This window comes from Anguilla rostrata, chromosome 4 (assembly GCF_018555375.3).
Source record: "Anguilla rostrata isolate EN2019 chromosome 4, ASM1855537v3, whole genome shotgun sequence".
NCBI lineage: Eukaryota > Metazoa > Chordata > Actinopteri > Anguilliformes > Anguillidae > Anguilla > Anguilla rostrata.
This window is the reverse complement of record NC_057936.1, coordinates 46,456,624-46,478,116: the sequence shown is the minus strand read 5'-3', so window position 1 is coordinate 46,478,116 and position 21,493 is coordinate 46,456,624. Positions and strand designations below refer to the sequence as shown.

At 41.1% G+C, this 21,493-nt stretch overlaps 2 protein-coding genes across 2 annotated transcripts; one reads left to right on the top strand and one right to left on the bottom strand.

Moving 5' to 3' along the window:
* The first annotated feature begins 726 nt into the window (after window positions 1-726).
* nom1 (nucleolar protein with MIF4G domain 1) lies at window positions 727-11,594 on the top strand. Its single transcript, XM_064332778.1, has 11 exons — window positions 727-2,017; window positions 2,125-2,237; window positions 2,661-2,856; window positions 4,513-4,836; window positions 5,900-6,010; window positions 7,152-7,319; window positions 7,870-7,991; window positions 8,392-8,524; window positions 9,721-9,852; window positions 10,158-10,267; window positions 10,619-11,594. The coding sequence occupies exons 1-11, from the start codon at window positions 1,058-1,060 to the stop codon at window positions 10,794-10,796; spliced, it is 2,547 nt and encodes an 848-aa protein (XP_064188848.1). The 5' UTR covers window positions 727-1,057; the 3' UTR covers window positions 10,797-11,594.
* A 4,912-nt stretch (window positions 11,595-16,506) lies between these two features.
* mnx1 (motor neuron and pancreas homeobox 1) lies at window positions 16,507-20,263 on the bottom strand. Its single transcript, XM_064332776.1, has 3 exons — window positions 19,618-20,263; window positions 17,947-18,107; window positions 16,507-17,510 (listed from the first exon to the last, which is right to left on the bottom strand). Exons 1-3 carry the CDS (start codon window positions 20,108-20,110, stop codon window positions 17,223-17,225), a joined length of 942 nt encoding a protein of 313 aa, XP_064188846.1. The 5' UTR covers window positions 20,111-20,263; the 3' UTR covers window positions 16,507-17,222.
* Window positions 20,264-21,493: the final 1,230 nt, after the last annotated feature.

Here is a 21,493-nt window from a genome sequence, read left to right as displayed (position 1 = left end):
TGCCCCCTGGAGGCATAATAGGGCACTGCATGCACAATCTAGTTGAATCAGCAGCAGGAAGGACTTTTGCAGGGGTCCTAAACCCTGCCCCTGGACAGCCTGTCTGCTTGTTTTCATAGTTAATCAGTTTTTAAATGATTAATTAAAACAGTTCATAACACAGGTATATTTACCAGATACTGGTAAGTTAGGAATGCTCCCAGCCCTCACAGATCCTCTCCAAGAGCTCAGCACATGACCCAGCGTTGTCACCCCATAAAACCTGCTTTTATGATTTATGTTATTATTATTATTATTATTATTATTCACAAAAAATGAATAAGGGTGCATTCTACAAGAGGAAATGCACACAACTGCCAACATGCACCTTATAATATCCTTTCCTCCTTGTCGTGTAGCATGGATTTTAACTCTCCAGCGTGTCAGTGGTACTTAAGTTTGTCCATGAAACTGTCATTAGCTTACAAAAAGGCAATGAAACGCACCGATTTTCGCAGAGAGCTGGGAATGTAAGCAATTAAGATGCTCGTTAAACATGCATATCAAGCATTTCGTTTTTTTAAATTGGATGTATTGTCTTAGTATAATCTATTACACAATTAGAAGATGAGTTTGCGCTGAAGAATTAAATGACGACAAAGAAAATTTCCCTCAGGCACCTCCAAACATGGCGGCTCGTAGAATCAAAATAATTGGTCAAGAAAGCGGAAAGGGTGTTTAAACAAGGTCCCACTTCCTGTTTTGATTAAGTTTGATGGCGGCGCCCTTCTAAAGCATGTGCATAGAGCATGTGTAAAGTGGTAAATGCTCTGTTATATTACAGAAGTATAGGAAGAAAACAAATCTTATACATTTGTTGCCTCCTCATTTTAGGCAACTTAGAAATTTACCTCTCGAAGAAAAAAATATAGCCTAGCTAACGTCGGCTACCTAGCGTAGCTTAGTTCAACTAATTAGCCAGTTTGCTTTTATACAGCTATGCCGTTATAGCTGTTCAGCAAATGACAGAATTAACCAGTGTTTTATTGAAAATCGTGCAGATACATTTAACGTAGAAATGAAGGGGAAAACGCGAGGTAAATGGAGAAGAAAAGGTGACACCGGTAAGCTGCAGAAGTACATGATCTCCGTTGATGAATTTGTTCAAAGTAAAGTTGGTGGTGGTGATGAAACTGAAGAGGATGGCAACAGGCTCATCAAAAATAAGAGTCGAAAAGAGTTGCGCAAAGAAAAACGAAAATTAAAGAAGATTAAAAAGAAACATTATTATGAAGGAAACAAACATCAATTCGAAGGAAACAGCTCAGCTTCTAAAGATGATGACAATGAAACGACAACCACTGATAAAAAAGATAAAAACAACTCGGCGAAACGTGATTCCAAAAAACCTCATAAAGCAACCATCAATGAAAGTGAAATGAAGAATTCAAAGCAAATGGAGGGGCAGACTTCCAAAGCAAAAAAACAACCGAAAGAGACTGCGTCGAAGCAGGGTGCGAAAAAGAGTAAATTACAAGAAAACAGAAAACAGGCACTTCTGGAAGCAAACGTTGCGGAGGACAAGGAAATAAAGAAATTAGAGCGATATCTTGGCCTTAACAAGAGGAAAAACAAAAAGACTCTCCCGCAGTCGTTTGCTGCGGACGGACTGGATTACATCCTGGGAGCACTCGAGCCTGGATTGTCCGCAACTGGAATGTATGACAGTGACGAGGAAATGGAGGTGACAGACGCCAAGGATAAATTAAAGAAACTGGAAGACAGCGACTCTGAATTGTCAGGCGACGCTAATGAGCAGGATGACAGCGCCAATGACGTTGATGACGATATTGACAGCGACAACGATTCGGATGAAATGGATGTTATTACAGATGAGGAAGATGATGCAGAAGATGCCGGTGCAGGGAATGACAGTGCTGAAGCTTCTGAATGCGAGGACGAAGAACATGACAAGGGTGAACCAGAGGAAGACATTAGGGAAGTGGCCGACGAGAAAGAGGATAATGCAAGTCAAACGGTATTCAGGGTTTATGGAAGTTTTAAAATTGTAGCTGTTTAAAATGTAAAGGGTAATTTTTTTGAAAAGCATGCCAAAACATGTGACGTGTTATCTTCAACATTTAGACTTCAGTTGCACCAGGAAAGTATGTACCTCCTCACCTGCGCGAGGCAGCGGATGGCAAGCGACGAGCTGAGCTGGAGAGACTCAAGAGGAGCATAAAAGGACTTGTGAATAGGTACCGTTTTAAACCTAGTATTGCATTTCGTTAATATCTGTAAAATACGTTCGTTATCACCATGGTGATTAAATTTTGTGTTACTACTTTTGTGCTACCATCAACACATTTTGTGTCGAAGTTATTGTTTTTGTGCTACAGATACTCAATTTATGCGTACCAAAGACAGATTTTTTAAACACAGACTGTTGAAATTAACACAAAGTGTGTTGTCCTGAAGTAGATATGGATGTGTGCTAAAAAATGACAAGTTATAGGCCATGTCGTTTTTAACGCATCAGTTCTAAAATGATGCTCTTTAGTAGGCTACTTTTTTTTTTAACCCAGTGTCCCCCTTTTTACCATATACACAGGATATACTAACCCTACTTCTCAATAAAAAAGGAGATCTTGACTTTGTTCCTTTTTTTCTGTGCTTGGCAGGCTCAGCGAACCCAATCTAGCTTCCATTAGTGGTCAGCTGGAGGAGCTGTACATGACCCACAGCAGAAAGGACATGAATGACACTCTGACGGAGGTGCTGCTGGCTGCCTGCGTCACCCCGGCTCTGATGCCTGATCGGCTGTTGATGGAGCACGTGATGCTGGTCAGCGTTTTACACCACACCGTGGGGCTGGAGGTAGGCCTCATACTCCTGCAGCTGGGTGAACAGACCCAGCTTACTGGTTTCAAGTGAATTTTCTTTTTTATTTATTTAAAACTTCCGTAAGGGTCCTGTTTTTATTTATCAACATTCCAAACCTGTCCAGGTTATAAACTGGAAGCAAAAATGTTAATGGGTCAAAAATGAGACAGAATTAGTTTTTAAAAGGTCAGATGGGTCAAATCCAAGTTCATTGAGAAACTAGAAACGGGTTTGCCTGCCTGAAAAAGCTAATTAACCAGGAGCTGTGATGTTACATGAATAAATTTGCATCTTAAGAAGATGATGAATCGACACTACACCAAGGTTTCTCAGGGAAGAAAGTTGTGTTATATATTTTAATTTGAAATATGAAAATGAAGTCTGTCTGAATTGTTTAGGGGCATTAATAGTGGGGATATTAGCTAATACTGGGCATATTCCTGTTCTGATACAGTTTCTCAGTGTTCATAAGCAGTCAAGCACAGATGAACTTATACAACACTGAAGAACATTTAGTGCTTCTGTGAAATGTAGTGAAAAGTGGCAGCTTGCAAAATTATTGTAATTTGAGTTAATCAGAAAAAAAAGAAAGAATTGCTGAAGGTTTTTTTCAAATGCGGGGAATGGCAGTGAGGCAGCTTCTCTCTCTCTCAGGACCTGGGGTAATACAAAGGAAAGCAGCGAAGACACTGGGCTCTCTCTCTCTCTCTCTCTCTCTCTCTCTCTCTCTCTCTCTCTCTCTCTCTCTCTCTCTCTCTCTCTCTCTCTCTCTCTCTCTCTCTCTCTCTCTCTCTCTCTCTCTCTCTCTCTCTCTCTCTCTCAGTGTTTGGCGAAAGAGAATTGATATGCTGTGTGTGTAAACTGGGTCTTGTTGTGTGGGAGGTTTAAACATTAACCTGTGGGAGGTCGTTAGTCAGGAGTTTGTTTAGTCAGTCATGATCTGTGTGCCTTATCTTCTGCTCAGTTCATTTATAAGCTAATGCAGCTATTGATGAATAGCAACTAGACCATACAGTGCTGGGCCTGGTCTCAGACTGCTGATCTAGGATCAGTTTTGCCTTTCGGCTCATGATGGACAAGGTCATGTATGTATAGAGGAAACCTGATCCTAGGTCAGCACCTCCGCTAGTCTGAGGCGCTTTATGACTATCAGCCCTATACTTCTGCGTTCTCTGTAAAACTTAAAAATTAATGACAGTGTTTATTCCCCTATTTGTTGGAATTGCTCATTTTGAAGGCATGCTTTAAATAACATTTATTTTTTAATAAGGTCATAATTTGAATTGATAACTTTTACACTGGCACAGTCCTATTACATTATAATACATCTTGGAAACTTTTCATTTTATTGCTTTGATGTGAATTCTTCTTTATAAACAGATTTTTTAAAATGGTGTAGAACCTGCATTATTTCCAGTAGCAGAGTACTGTCCCCTCTTTATAATGCCATTGTTGAAGGTCACAGTCACAAAACTGATTATGTCAGTTGTGCTCACAGTGTTATAACTGGGCCATATTAAATAAAACTGCTTACAAGGGAGCGACGTGTTTGAAAAACAAAACTGACGAAAATGCCTATGTTCCCCTCTCAGGGTCTCCTGGCCTTGTTTGAATGTTCGTTTAAGCTCACCTCACGCTACTGTCCTGCAGGTAGGAGCACACTTTTTGGAAACGGTGGTTCGGCGCTTTGAGGAAGCGTACCAGTCCGCCGGCGAGGGGAAGGAGTGCGACAACCTGGTGGCCATCGTGGCTCACCTGTACAACTTCCAGGTGGTGCACTCCCTGCTGATATTCGACATCCTGAAGAAGCTGGCCGGCTCTTTCGCGGAAAAGGACATCGAGCTCATCCTGTTCGTGCTGAAGAACGTGGGCTTTGCCCTGCGGAAGGACGACGCCATGGCCCTGAAGGAGCTCATCTCTGACGCCCAGCGCAAGGCTGGCAGCCTGGGAGACAAGTTCCAGGATCAAACCCGAGTACTGCATTACTCACATACGCTATACATGTTTGTGTGTGTGTGTGTGTGTGTGCGTGTGTGTGTGCGTGTGTGCGTGTGTGCGTGTGTGCGTGTGTGCTTGTGTGCGTGCGCGTGTTTGTGTGTGTGCGTGTGTTTGTGTATGCGTGTGTTGTGCTTATGCCTATATTATGGATGTTATTAAAGTCTGTGTGTGTGTTTGTGTGTGTTATGCCTGTGTACAGGTGTGTGCATATGTTTAGGTATAGATCAGTGGCATTTTCTCTTGACCATAGAGAGCTTTGCGCTATGCAGGTGATCACTGATCAATGACAGTAGTTGATTACACGATTAACTCGCCTCACCTGGTTTCTTAGGTGTGAAGGGGTTGCTGATTATAGGGGGTACACAAAAGACAACTTCCCTGCAGCTCCTCCAAGGGCTATGGTTGTTATTGTACACATGTTGGGAACATTAGTGGTGTAGATAAATATTGCTGTTCATTTGTGTGTGACTCTTGTGTGTGTGTGTGTGTGTGTGTGTGCGTGTGCGTGCGTGCGTGTGTTTGTGAGAGAGAGAGTGAGTCTGTTCATATGCTGTGTGTGTGTGTGTATATGTGTGTGTGTGACTGTTCATATGCTGTGTGAGTGACTGTACATATGCTGTGTGTGTGTGTGTGTGTGTGACTGTTCATATGCTGTGTGTGACAGTTAATATGCTGTGTGTGACTGCTCATATGTTGCGTGTGTGTATGTGACTGCTCATATACTGTGTGTGTGTGTGTGACTGCTCATATGCTGTGTGTGTGTGTGTGTGTGAGATTCTGCTCATATGCTGTGTGTGTGTGTGTGACTCTGTTCATATGCTGTGTGTGTGAGTGTGAGTGTGCGTGCATGACTGCTCATATGCTGTGTGTGTGTATGTGTGTGTGTGAGTGTGAGTGTGTGTGCATGACTGCTCATATGCTGTGTGTGTGTGTGTGTGTGTGAGAGAGAGTCTGTTCATTCTGTGTGTGCGTGCGTGCGTGCGTGTGTGTGTGTGTGTGTGTGCCTCTGCTCATATGCTGTGTGTGTGCTCTTGTGCAGGTGCGCTTCATGCTGGAGACGATGCTGGCTCTGAAGAACAATGACATGAGGAAGATCCCGGGGTACGATCCTGAGCTTGTGGAGAGACTGCGCAAGCTGCAGAGGAGTATGGTAATGGCCGCTCTCCCTGTCGTCTGTGTGCCTGCTTACTCTCCACACTCAGTTGGGTTTACATGTTATCGGTTATGTGCTTTACTACTGTCGTCCTCTGGGGTGGGTAACGCGTTTGCCATTTTTACATCTTTACATAAAACTGGCTGCCCACCTCTTCTGCTGTATTCTTACCACATTGGTGCTTCACTTTCATTATAGGAATATAACTTTAGATTGGAACCATGACACCTGCAAGTATACTGGTTTCTGAAATTTGAGCTTACACAGCACTTAAGGCACTTAAATAATTTGTGACATAATGGCAGTATGCATTAAAGACTTGCTTATGGGAGGTATTTCATACTCAGTCTTTTAACCGTTCCTTACGTAGTATCACAAACCATTTCGCCAGCTAACACAAAACATTCTCACAATGTTTCTGCAATGTGGTGGCAATGTTACAACACTGACAAAACATTCCAGTAACATTGTGAGAACCATTTGTTGACTGGGTCCCAGCAGATGCATGAGTCTTGAACGTCACACATGTAGAATAAGGCTACACCACCAGAGGGCGTCGCTCCATAAAATATGCCACTGAGCAGTTTCCTCTGGAGGATTAGATTGGCTTTACACTGTATTCCAGTTATTTTCCTGGCCAGAAACTTTAAGCAAAATTCTTTTGAGGAATGTGCTAATTTTTCCAGTAGGGACTTTTATCTTATGGCAAATAAACGTAGGAACGGAGGATTAGGGAAGAGTGAAGAGGAAATGGAGATATACAGTCTAATTCCAGACTGAGGTTCAACATTGAATGTTTGGATATTTGTCTCTATACCTACAGCATGTGCTGTGCCTTTGTCTTTCGCACTACCAGAGTAGGTTGTGATCTGTCACCAGCCCACCTTAGCCCATTTTAATCAAGTCAGATAACATAAGGGATGTGAACTAATAACCATCAATAACTGACATGATAAGAAATATTTAAAAAACAAGTAGCAACAAGGCGACAGAAAAAAAGGGGTAGAACTTGCTTGGTAGAGCTGTGAGGTCAGCGTTGGGTGGGATGAGTAACACTGTAACGCTGGCCAGTGAGGTAAAGCACACGCTGTGATGGCGGAGGTGAGCTGGCTGAAGGCCGTTGTTACCGTGTCCCCAGGTCAGCCAGAGCTCGAGTGGCAGCGACGTCAAGCTGCGCGTCTCGCTCCAGAACCTTCTAGCGGCAGACCAGGTCGGTCGCTGGTGGATCGTGGGGTCCTCCTGGAGCGGGGCCCCCATGATTGGTGACCATGGTAACAAACAACAGCAGAGTTCAGCCGGAGGACAGGTAATGCCAACCATCGCCCCCCCCCCCCTTCATTGGCCCTGTTGGGTCTCATTCACACCCTGTCAGCACAGAAATTTAAAAAAAACGACACCCCTTTTTTAAAAATACTGTTTAACAGTTTCAGCATGCTGTATAGCAGGGCTGCCCAACCCTGTTCCTGGAGATCTACTGTCCTGTAGATTTTCACTCCACCCCTAACAAAGTGCACCTCATTCAACAGCATTTGTCGTTAGGCTAAAAATGAACACCTACAGGATAGTAGAACTCCAGGAACATGGTTGGACGGCCCTGCTGTATAGTTATTAAGATGGGCAAGCTGTGCAAGTTGTAGTTGTCTTCAAAACTTTATTCCACCCCATTCCCTCAGCAGAGCTGGGTCCCACCTCCCCAGGCCCAGCAATTATGTCTTCATTTCCCCCATTTTATGCTGTATTTATTGACATTAACATTTAGAGTGTAGTGTAAATCAAACTCATAGTTGGTGATTAGCATTAGCATTGCTTGCTAACTTCATTATTGTGCACTCCATCTTGTCTCTTCCTGTTTTTAGTTCAGTGCCAGGGTTATGGAGCTCGCCCGAAAGCAGAGGATGAACACGGATGTCAGAAGAAACATTTTCTGCGTGCTCATGACCTGTGAGGACTACCTGGATGCCTTTGAGAAACTCTTGAGGTATGAATACAACTAAGCTGCAGTTGCAGTGTGCTGATTAGTGTGGATGTAAGACTTTCATGCAGTGAACCAGTGAGTGTAATGTTAATACTGGTCGAAAATGGCTAAAATAATCCATAATTGTTTGTAATACTGCATGAAAGTGTTGTATTTTGCTTTTCACAGTACTTAAAACTGATGCATTGAAATGGGGGGAGGGGATGCATTTGTCGTTACTAAGGGCATTTACACATTCATGATGACAGACCGCCGTTTGCTGAAAACACTAAAGGAGGAGGTGATCTCATTATGACTGCATGATTTTCCTGTTTATTTCCGCATAGACCGCGGTCCGCACTGTTTCATTAGCTCAATGTAAATGATTAATGCTAATTTCCCTGTGGGGCCCTTAAATCTGCAGGCTGGGCCTGAAGGACCAGCAGGAGAGGGAGATCGTGCACGTGATCCTGGACTGCTGCCTGCAGGAGAAGAGCTTCAACGCCTTCTACGCCGTGCTGGGCGAGAAGTTCTGCTCCCACGACCGGCGCTTCCAGGTGCTCCAGCCGTCACTGCGCTAGAGGAGGGGCTCGGAGGACTGCGGGCGTCTTTGAACTGGAAACAGGAGCAACGTGATTACTGTTATGGGAGTGAGACCTGTGTCCAGATATGCTGCACACGGGCTAGTTCTTTCCAGGGAGGACTACATTGGAATTGAGCACTTTCGGTGTTACGTTTATGTGTTGTCCTGTGCGCTCAGATATACGTGATATCTTTTATGCAGTCTTATATTTTATTAACCCAAGAATAAAACGCACACAGTAAAATGTTAAGTGTTAAGCTAACTCTTACTATTTCAGAACACATGTGGTCCCTATCGGAGCGTGACGGTTGAATTAACACTGGACGTTTTACTGTGCAGTCCAGTCCGTTAAAATCTTGTGTAACAACCATGACAGACTAAACCAGGTATCAGAAGTGGAAATACTGCCCTGTACAAACTGGCCACCGTGTGTTTTGGTGTTCAGTTCAAACAATAACATCCAGAAATCGCTGCTTTTGATTCGCTGGAGCAACGGCTGAACTCGTGTCTCATAGGTTCAAAGGTACCGCTTGCTTTACCGATTTTAAAAGCTGAGGACGAAGCGCGCTGCGTTTAGATTGACTGGATGGAGGCGCAGGAAGGCCGCTGCCTCTCGCCCCTCATCTTGTGTGAGTTTCACACCGATGATCGAACAAAGCATTTCCCCCCTTCTCATTTCTCATTTCCCCCCTTCTCCAGGTGGCTCCTCCATGTCTGATATCAGCCTTTCCTGTTCACTCATTGTTTTGCTCAGAACGTTTTCCTCAGGAGCCGTTGGCTTTTTCCCACCTAAGCATATCTTGGTTACTTTTGAAATGGTAATTACGATTTGGCCGAGAAAAAGCAGATTTTATTCAGCTGGGATGCAGGCTTTGCTTGTTTGCATTATTTGGCGCTTGTCCTTTGCTACAGTGGGGAAAAATCCCTTTCATGCTCATGTCATGACAGTTAATTTTTGAAATCTGAAATGAATAAGATCTGATATATGTTTGATTTGTTTGTGTTCTCTAGTGTTCATCCATTGTTATGAGACATAAAAAAAGTTGTCGATATGTTGACTTTATCATACTGCTGCATGGAAGTCTAGAGGTGGTATGTGCTTTGTGCCGGGAGTAGTTTCTCTCAGGCCACAGGTTGTGACCCCGGTGATGTCATCATGTCTGCCCCCAGATGACCTTTCAGTTCAGCCTGTGGGACAAGTTCAAGGAGCTCTCCAGCCTGTCCAGTGGCCCCTTCAGCAACCTGGTGCAGCTGGTCGTCCACTTCCTCCAGAAGAAGTCTCTGTCCCTCTCCATCCTCAAGGTCTGTCGCTCACAAAATGGCCCAGCTGTGTGCTCACACGTGGTTGGGTCAACATTTGTGCTTTTACTTTACAAATTAAGTGATAGCTTTTTTTCTTCTTCTCATATGCAAATTAAGTTAATTTTGTTTTTCCTTTTTTCCTCCAAACTCACGAACTGTCATGTGCTAACTAGAATTTATTCGAAAGTCATCTGACAATTACGAAAGTGGCCTGGATTTTGGCTAATGTATGTGAACACCACCAATTGCTTTTCAGTGCTGTTCTGTATTCTGTCTCCTGACCGCTGTCTCTCTCTCTGTTGCAGGTTATAGAGTTTGGGGAGCTGGACAAGCCTAAAGTTCGGTTCTTACGTCAGGTGTTGACTAAACTTCTCAATGGTACCGATCCTGGAGAACTTGAAAGCATATTTGGGAGGTATGTGTCCTAATTCCAATGTGTATGCATTTCTCTTCTAGCTCTATTCATTACGGTATAACACATGCTTATTTAATAGTTTCACAAGCTACAAACTTATTCTTCTTTGTATTTTTTAAAATATACAGTGCATTGAATTGGCAAAAATAAAGTTTTAGATTTCAGTGTGACTGGATTGTATGGCTACACGGCGTAAGCAATCCTAGTATGTATTACTTCATAGCTTTAGTCTTCTCAAATTCTTGCTGCTTGGGTGTTGACAAATGTACCTACAGTACAAGCAGTGTCTGAGACTGTTTAAACTGTAGGGTCAAAGGCCACGGAATCAATGTCAGTCGTTGTGTTTGCCAGGATCTCTGGACTCCCGAAGCTGGGAATGCTGCGGGAAGGCCTGAAGCTGTTCATCAGTCACTTCCTGCTGAAGAACACGCAGGCGCCGGGGGCGGCTGAGCAGGCGCGCCTTCTGACAGTCCGAGCCGAGGTCGCCACCAAGGCCATGGAGGCCAAGGATGCCAGGCTCAAACTGTGATCGGCAGTCTGGGAGAAAGAGTCCCGAGAGCTTTCTGTGCCAGGGAAAACCGCAGGTCCGGAGCGCATCAGACGCTCCGCATCGCTTTGGATTGGTTTCCTTCTGCCCTCGCGCTCGATGCTTGGAATCACACAACTGTAAGATTTTCGCAGGGAAGAACAGCCACCCACAAGTATTCCTCCTCAGACGGGGCTAGATGTATGTCAGCAAAGTACTCCAGTGAGAATCTACTGTCAGCCAAAGCTGACAACAAGAGCATTGTGTAGATCTTACACTCATCAAGTACAGGATTGGCTACAGTCGGCAGTTACAGCTATAGTATATCAATCCAAAAGAAAGTGGATCTTTTTTTGAAAGAACATGCATTTATCCATAACCGAATAGATTAGATTCTTAAAGGTGGATTGTGGGCTGATCCAAATATATGGACTCATGAGCATCAGTCACTGGTTACTATCACTGTTTCCTTAACACACAATATATAAATTATTATAGGAATTCATTAATAACAAGTACTGTCTGTTTTTGCTTGATAGTATTTTTATGATTGTATTACAAGTGATTTCTGCAGAGTACATCATGGTGTGTCGTTTTGTGCAAACCAAACTGTTGTTTTTAACAGTACAGAACACAGTGTAGATATGTTTTTACACATTGAAATCTGAGGCCGGCATACAGAATACGATTCACTTCTCCCCCAAATGCTTGTTTCTTTTATGCTGTTTTCTGATCTTTCTTTTTCATTCTTAAGAATGTTGGGAGGAAAAACTACATTAAAAGGAAAATGTAAAACCGCAATAGTATGTCTGTTTTCCCACAGGTTCTAATGTGTGATGGGTACTGTCAGCATTCTCTTGTTCTCTCTTGAGGTTCTCTGTAGATAGTTAGTAGTTCATCTGCTTTGTTTCCTCTGACCTGTTGTAGTGATGTACGGTAAATTAAGGAAGCCCCCCCCCCGGCTGTTTGTAATGTGTAATCACTTGCGTTTCGGGTTGAGATCGCACTCCAAAGCAAACGGCCGACTCTTCCTCTCGGATCCCATTGTCCACAGTGTCAAATGGTTCCTGTTTGTTTTCTTTCTCTTGCCTTCCCAGTATTGACTAAGGGGAGGGAAAATGTGTGACGGCCAGTAATAACCCCTTTCATGTCATTAGAGAGAAAAGGGTGAACCGCAAATGTGAAAGAATGCAAAAGTGTGGCAGTTTGTCAATGAATGGGGCGCGTGTGTGAATCTGTGTTAATTTCCCCTTTAAGGAACAATGGTGGTGTTCTTTAATAGTCCTTTAGGGGGCAGAGTAGAGCAGTGTCCTATTAAATCACATTTTCTGGTAAACCTTTATTGGCGTGTTTAAAATGTGTACATGCGTGTGATGTTCTGGAAGGAAGAAGGGAGAACATGAACTACTTGCATACTGTAATCTGGGAAAGTACAAGTTACACTGGGGCTTGAAATGAATGCGCATTCATTCCTGACCATTAAGTGTAAACTACAGTACAACACAGCCCACACCTGGCTGGTTTCTTTTTCCGTTATAGTATGTGAAGGTTCAGTGCTTTCCAGAACTTTCCAACCTCCCCCCCAGGAATGACCACCTGACCATAAGAGAGACTTTGGAATATCAGGTAATTTTTTGCTTTGCAGACAACCTTTACATTCATATTTTATTTGAAAATAATATGTAGCATATAAAGGTACTTTGTGGCTAAATAATTAGCTTGCCTTTAATGAGCTAATTATAATCAGGGTGATGATTACCAATATTTTCAAAGAGCTGCGGTTTGATAATGTGAAGCTTTTGCATGTATACACTGGGCTCCAGACAGATTAAGCTCCCTGGTTGGTCCTTGCTAACATATCCAGCGTGCATTGCATAGCAGAGTTGTGCCGTTACATTTGATGCCTGGGACTGGTAATTAACAACATCAGCATGAATTAATCTGGCTGTGTCAGTCATGACGGCCGGAGCAGCAGTGCAGTGCTGACGTATGTGAGAGTTTAAAGTGAGCACTTTCATCTGTGACCATAACTCTGCGATATCAGTTAGGGACACCATTTTTTAACATTTCACTGGCATAATTCTTAAATACAGTTCTCTGTAATCTATTAATGATGTATGACATGGGCATTGATGTTAAAATGCTGAGTCAATTAAAAAATTACATTTTATAATAATTTCATAATATATATTTTAAATTAATCATATTTGACTTGTTGGCTGTTCTGTTAAAATGTCTGCTATGAGTCATTTAAAAATAGCTTAGATTCTGTCATTAGCCAGCTTATGACTGGTGTTGCAGATCAGATGGGCACTACCGGCTTAATCTTCGACAAGGTTCCTCAGGACACCACTACATTAGGCCGTCCCAGCCACAGGCCAGGCACCCCAATGCTACAATGTTGTTTGCAGTGGCAGTTAAACCTCTCCCCTGATTGGTGGTTGTTCTCCTGTAGTAGCGTGTGTTGGGAAACTTGCTTTTGGGTGAGTGTATCTGCAGAATGCACATTCTTTAGAGGTTGTGCCCTTGGGCAGGTACACATGGCACAGTGCCACTGCAGATTGCAGAGGTGCAGCTGCCTACTGAAAATTGGGGAGAGAATGGAGAAATGAGTGAAGCCATTCAGAAAGGGCATCTACATTTTTCTTATTGTTTACAGGAATGTGTGGCTCCAATTGATGTGTGCCATCTCCAACAAATTGACCGTTGTGTAATACAAGAAAAAGTCCAAAATATATACACCCATAAGTAAAATAGTGGGTAAAATTCTGTGTGCTAGGACCTGTTCTTGTTTTGCGGTCTTATTCTCTGCGTGTAATTACTTCTGCTGGATTGATATTGCCCCCTCAATGACCTTTTGACGTGTTATGGAAACGAGCCATAACTGACACCAGGCTGAGAGTGACCTCGCCTCCTTTCCCCCATGAGAGGGCTTGGCCCGTGTTGACTCTGCGTCGCCCTCCAAAAACAGTCCTCCTTGTCCCTTGCTGGGAGGTGTTGATGAGTAGATAACACAGGTCGCTCTCTTTGTATTCCCACAGCTGGGCAAACTAACAGTTTGCTAAATTACACCTCAATCAATAACTGATAGCCCTTAAACTAACTGGTCGTGCAGCAGTGATACATTCCGTGTGAGCTGAGTTTTCTGCTTTCAGGTGAACTGGAGGACTTCCTCTGCCCGACTGGGTAATGGGGACCCACCAGCTTAAAATGAATGAATAAGGAATTTAGCCCAAAGTTTATTTGACATTTTAGTCAGCATATGTATTCATTGAAATTGATTCAGAATAATTCCTTTCACATTCACCGTACCTCAAACTGTGTAATCAAAGTGAAACTGTGGATGTTGACTTTAGCTATTGGGTGCAAATCAAACTCCTCGATAAGTGAGAACTTCAGAACAATGGTATATAATTTAGTTGTTCTGTATTAAGAACGGCAATTATATACAGATACTTTATGCACAACACTAAATATAATTATTTTCCTGACCCCTGAAGTAAAATACAAAATGTGCACTTTTCTCGTTAGTGAAATGCATGTGCGTAAAATATCAGTTTTCAAGTTGTCAATTTTGTCATTAACAGGTGTAGGCTCAATTCTTATGATTGACATTGATATTTGTCAACAGAAATGAATGCCTAAAATTAGTCTTATACTCAAAAGCATGAGTTCATTAACATGGGTGTAAATGTATAGGATAACTTTAATACAAACTTACATGGTGTATAGTTCCTCTTCTGACAATATGTATCCTGCGCCAGGTTCAATTCAATGCTTACCCTGAATGTTATGATAACATTTATCAGGTATTACATTATTTTTTTCTTGTAGCTATAATGATGTTAATGATGATAATGATATAATGAAATTGAGGTGAAGAATATGGGACATTTTAGTATTTGTCTGAAACATATCAAAAATATAAGTTATATTTATTCATGAGTATGCCAAAGTCAAAGCTCATCATATTCAGGCATCTTAAGAATAACGTCATTGAATAAATAAATGGAGGATTGAGAAGCTGAAAAAGTTCATTAAAAAAGTTTCTAGGCTACATTACACCAGCCAGTACATTCGAGTGCATTCGAGTAAAACCCTGCTTTGAAATCATGGACAAAGGCGTATGTCATGGGAACCCGTGCCACGTACACATACAGCTGTGATTAATTAAAGCAAACAAACTATATACTCTATATGGGCTACAGATAATCGATCCCAACAATATGCTACTTAAATGAAACAATAAGATGACCAGGTAGTTACATACACTAATGATTTTTTATTCATAGCCCGAAGCTAAAAATAAGGAGATGGTGATTATATTTAAATTTACTCCTAATTCATCCGAGGGAGTGCTATTTGGTAAAGACCAAATGGATCATTACGATTATTGGCTAGATAAAACTGACTATTATTAATATAGCCGAAAGCGACGTTTTTGCTAAATTGACCCCAATTATTTTGCAACTATGACTAACATGTAGGCTACATTTACATAAGCTGCTGGGAGTCAGCGATTGCTTTTTATTTGATAATGTTTTTATATTTACAATTCAGATAAGTGGACTGCATCGTGGTTTGTCACAATCAAGTGTCATTAGCTGTATTCAAAATATGAGCCTATCGTTGGGCCATTGAAAGAAGCAATGAGATCTTGCAGAACATCAATGTTAAATATGTCATAAGTATAAAACAAATTATGAATTTAATTATTAGTTGTAAGTTATCTACAGATTGGCAGGTGTGCCGCAAACGAGGTACGCGAATTTACAGCCAATACAATTTGAGGCCTATCTCATAGATTTGATGGTGCGTTCTGTCGAATGAGACTTCAAGCTTCTGAAATCCATTTTACTAACCTCCTAATTATGCACAAAAATCCAAGATGCACAATAAATATGGAAGTACATAATAATAATAATAATAATAATAATAATAATAGTAACCATCATCATCATAATCGTCGTCGTCAAAAGAAAAAAGACTCATTAATCACAATTCCGAGACCAACCTATAATAAATGTTTGACTAAAGCTGTTTCGGTTACACAAGAATCAGCAGTTTGTCTGATCAGAATTGTTAACCATTTGTTCCGCTATTCGATGTCTTTCGCGATAAAAGCCTAGCGGACCGATTCCAGACAAATATACGCTTATGTTCAAGCATACAGTGATTGATGTGACACGTTTCAAAGGTTTATTAATATGAGCCCATTGCTGTTCTGGTGTGAAATGTTTCTGCAGTTTGGCTTCATACTTCTATTTGCTCTCCCACACATTTGCACAGATTCGATAGTGCTATTAACAGCAATTCCCAGGACCTGACCCAGTAAGCGAGGACGGAAGCTTCAGAAGATTAAAGAGACAAAATATCGACGTAAGGACCAACATACATCTTCCACATGTTTCGGTATGGTGCTGATAGTGCTATAGTTTCCGTGCTCCGTTTTGATGAAGAAATGCATAGACCACGTTACCTGTTGGCATGCTGCATAATAATAATAATAATAATAATAATAATAATAATAACAGCATGATTACTATTATTATTATTATTATTATTAATATAATAATAATAATAACATTGTGATGATGATGATGATAATTATTATTGTTATAATTATCATCACCATCATTATTTTACGTTCATAATGGAACATTATGTGCGTTATGTACAGTTAACACTTGTAAGGCAAGTAAAATGAGAAACATTCACATTGGCATATCTTTAATTTGTGATATGCTAAACCAGTTATGCCATCAGTTTTAAATCTCTGAGATTTTATAAAACAAATTTATTCTATATCATCTGCACCATGGGTAACGCTAAACAATAATTTAGCATGCATTTGTATAGCCATATTTATAAATACAATGTACAAAAATAAAGAGGTTACATTTTTTTCTGCACGTAAACCGTTTGTGATACAATTACAGTTATGCAACAACCACACAAAGTTTCAATAATAAAACTAAAATCGCAGTGGTTACCAAATACCAATATTTCAAGTTTTAACTAACATTTGATTATAACATCGTATCAAAAATTCGCTTTTATGACATGGACCATCACATTCGAGAAGAGAATTGATTGCAAAAGCCATCTGTAGCCTGATTAAACACATTGACAGATTTAAAAACATGCAGTGTAACAGACTGATTTAAGAATGATTATGCCGTTTTAAACTGTGCCTGATGTTGTTATTAGCTTATCTAAGCTATTCTGCACAAAATAAAATCTTGCTATATTTTTTTCATCCTTTCCCGGATGCCTTGGGATGGAGAATTAAATACATGTTTTTTCAATTATCCACATTGAATATTGCCGGTAGTTAATACATGCAACTTATTTTCTCAAAAGCACAGTTACTGTAAACGAATCGTTGAAAAATATGAAATGCGTCTTCATTTTTGTCACCTTATCATCTCACTGCTGTGGGCTGATTTGACCGGTATGATTTCGCTCGTCGTCCGATGAGCAATCTGAAGAGTTGTACAGGAAATTGTCCCCCTCCTCGTCATCACTGTCTCTGAAGTCTCTTATTCTACTGTTTTTGACCGAATCGATCTTCTGATATTCCTTTTGGTCCAGGCCGTCTGATTTATCCTGACTGTTTTTGTTGCTTTTCTGTTTTTCGGCCTCCTGCGCAGCTTGCTCTTTTGCCTTTTTACTTCTCTTCCACTTCATGCGCCTGTTCTGAAACCATATTTTCACCTACAAAATTGTTAAAACAATGTTATTGTAAGGACAACAGACGTAAAGAAGAGAGGCAGCCTATAATGGCTAAAGGACTGCGTCGGTGCCGTAATACGTAATGCTGCGTAATATTTATTAGTTACGCAAGCATATAAATATTGCCTTCATACGGTAAATATGTTCGTATAAGCATAGATTTTTCTTATTTCGCAAAAACATGTAATTGTTGTGTCACATTTAGAAATAATTTGTAATGCATGTACACGGAAGATGTCATGTGACTGCAGTGGAGACTTTACCTGCCAGTGATATTGAGTATGGCTGTATACCGGCAATGAAATGCACCAAATCACTAATTACCTAAAAGTACTGGGTCATATTCTCTAACACAAAGAATTTAACGTCATTAAAATAATATCGTTTTCTTGTAAGAGGAATCCATTGCGCGTTTTACCTGCGTTTCCGTTAGCATCAAAGAGGTGGCCACTTCAAATCTTTTCGGTCTTGACAGATACTTATTTAGTTTGAACTGATGTTCTAATTCCAAGAGCTGTTGGCTTGTGAACGCAGTCCTTGGTCTCCTGCACTTCCCCAGTAAGTTAGACTGCGCCTGAGCTGGAGAAAAACAGAACTGTCAATTTCCTCTGATAATAATAATACTAATAATAATAATAATAATAATAACCGTTAAAATATAGGCTGCTGTCAATATGCATTATATTTATTTGCCTGTGCAGTGCTTGCAGTTGCAAAAACTGACCTTCAAACTAGGGCCTCTGTAACAGTATTAGCTACCCGGGATCATACATCTCATTCAGCAAGACACTTGAACAGTAATCGCACACACTAAAGAATAACGCATGAAAACGTCTTTGTTGTTCAGTATATGCTACTACATGCCGCATATGGAGGGGAAATAAAGGCTGCGAAATCAAGATAACAAGTGTGCACACAAAAGTGAATGTGTGCTGAGGCCACTTTCCCTTGAAAGCTGTTCCGGCTCTGTACTGAGAAAAAAAACTGTTTCAGTACTGAAATTGGTTCATTAAAGATTCAGAGATATACAAATTTTTAAGAAATGCATTAGCGCGTGTTACGTTTGAGGCAATAAAAAACAAACGTGTACAAGCAAATTAAGATAGCTGTGAAAATAACTGTTTTCAAAACGTAGCCTGCACGTAGCCTATTTTTACATAGGCTAGGCCAATATACAGTATAACTGTTGTATTAGATGAAGAGCTTGAGCAGTCCATTAGGCTACCCAAAAATACATTTTTAAAAATCAACAAAAAGTAGGCGTCCTCATAGTTCAGACATAGCCTACGCTTGATTTTCAATGTCATTGTTAGTATCCGTGCTAACATTTCCTCAGAGCCCGATATTTAGGGAGACGAAAGGTTATTTGCCACCTCGTTTTGAACAAATCTGTTAAAGTGCAATGGAACAAAAAGGCAGTCTGTGGTGTGCAAACACTTGACCGGCTCGGATTTTCGCACTATTCTGTCACTTTCCCAGTGTCCATTATCTGTCTATTTAGTTACTCCTAGGAAATACATCATTCTGTCACCGAATTTCTGAATGAAAGAACTGTTTTTTCTCGGTGTAATCTTAAATCCATACTATTTCCTGCAGCATGATATTAGAAAGCTATTTAAGCATGTGCTCTAGTATATTAATGCAGCCTATGTAATTACGAAAACGTATTGTTAAAGCAAAACTGTCCAAAACGTTTTAAATGGTATTTTTACATAAGTGCACCCTTGGGCTCATGCAGGTAGGCTTTATGCTAAATTCAGGAATCGTTCTGTCCACACGCATCAGTAATTTCTGTTTTAATTCGCACTTCAGTCTTACATTAATACTGCAGTTCATACAGGAGGAGTAGCCTACTGATAGACTAATATGTAGGCCTAGGCCACGCTACACGATAACGACATTTGAGGAACATAGTCAAGTTCGATAAGAAGTAGCCTATAGTATAGCCTTTATTCAAAACCAAGAAGAGCGATCCCATAAATCCGTTGGTGTAAGAACACAGGTGCAGCACAGGGATAGTTTACGGGTACAGCGGGACGCAGGTCGTAGCAGTATAGATTTAAATGTAACAGAGCTTTAGGCTACTTACAGTTAAAATCAGGCATTTTCGGAAGCATCATTCCTGCTGTGGAGACACGGAGCCAGTGGTCAAGTTGAAAGGTTCCAGCAGTAAGTTTAATTGATTCGCTGGGGTGGTGATGGTGGGACCCGTGGGGATAAGAGTAGGACAGTGCAGGGTGCTGACCCAGGGCAGCCGCCGAGTATGTGTACATCGGGTGGCCGTATAGAGCTTGAGGAGGAATGCCCGCGGTGCTCTGAGGGTGTAATCCCACCATGCCGGAGTGCGGACTGTTCAGGAAGCCAGGTTTAGGAATCAAACCACAAGACGAAATCCTCGGCGGAGACGGGGTTTCAGTTCTCAAGGAATCTGTGCTAGCATTCAGCTCAGAGGCTGGTACACTTCCGGACGATGAAAGCGAAGAGGAGGATAAAGAAGTTACGAGTGCCAAAGGCGAGGTTTGCACTTTCGGCGGATCAACGGCTAGAAGCGCATCAATGCGAAAATTTTTGGATTTTTCCATCTGGCCTGCAATCCCCTGTGCTCGGAGAAGTAGAACTGTGATGTCTCAAATCAGTGACAGAGTCGAGCAAATCCACTTCTTAAACTTGTGCTCCTGGCTAAATTATGAGCGGTGGAACTATGCTTGTCACTTGAAGCTTTCTTAGCAAGAGGATTGGTTCTGCGAATTTGCCCGGACGTTGTCCAATTGGTCAATCTCTGGCCTGTTTATTGTCAGTGTTGTGGCTACTTTGCATACCTTTCCCTGAATGGTCTGTCCCACCTTGATCTAACAGCAAGTATTGTCCTTTAGCCAAATTTCAATTATTCTATAAGGTTATATTTTATCCGATTAAAGTTATATTCAGAATAAAATGCGCGAATTGAAGAAAAAAAATCATACGACTAGGACGTCATTGCTAGAGCTCGCCGATATTACATATAAATGCATAAAATATTGACACGTTCCGTTTATTTGTGGGGAGATTTTAGCCGAATGACGTCATTATCTGGAACAATTGTTATTACCAAACATTATGAAGTAAAAAAAAAGTAATTTGAGGTAAATAATATACAATTGTTATTTAAGGGCTGATCGCATAGTAGGCTACAAATCATTGCTTGAAATAGCATCTCTCTCTATGTATGTGTGTGTGTGTGTGTATTGTGTTCATAAAGGTTGCCAATCATGGACTGAAATGTAAATACATTTGAAACACAAAACATGAAGAAGCAATGCCTTAGCATAATGTTGTCTCTACTGAAAACAAATCCTGATTTTTAAAAAAGTAATTACTGCACTTGAACGGACAAACTAATTTCGCATATTCATAACTTGCTGGATAATGTTTGCTTTCACTGCAAAGTTTTGCATCCTATGTCGTAATTGAACATAGCTGTAATTTATAGGGCATTGTTCATTGTTCCACTGGTCGTTTACACCACACCTGTCTTAAAACGATAACTGGGCAATCTGGACGATGACAATAATTCTCAAATTGTATTTATTTATTTATTAGAATGCAAAACATCAACTTCCGTTTCCTGTTACAGGCTGACATCGCTGCCATTCATTGCAGCCGTTTTTAATGAAAAATGTGGTTTTCAAACTTCAAAGCTCGCTGAATGCTTTATGATAGGTATATAAAGGAACCGTGCCGTCCTGCCGTCATTAGACTTTAATTACAAAGCTCACTGTACGGAAGGCTTTTGTCAGACATGTTCCTAGAACACCACAGTACACCGCAGATAGGCTACTCATTAAAATGTAAGTTGACGAAAGAAAGTTGATCGAATTAAGTAGCCTATTACGAATCAAATCGTGCAATCCCAGAAGTTACGGCACTCTATGCAAAACACCCGCGTACTGATACGATATAGGTTGTGATTTTGATAATGTCGATTT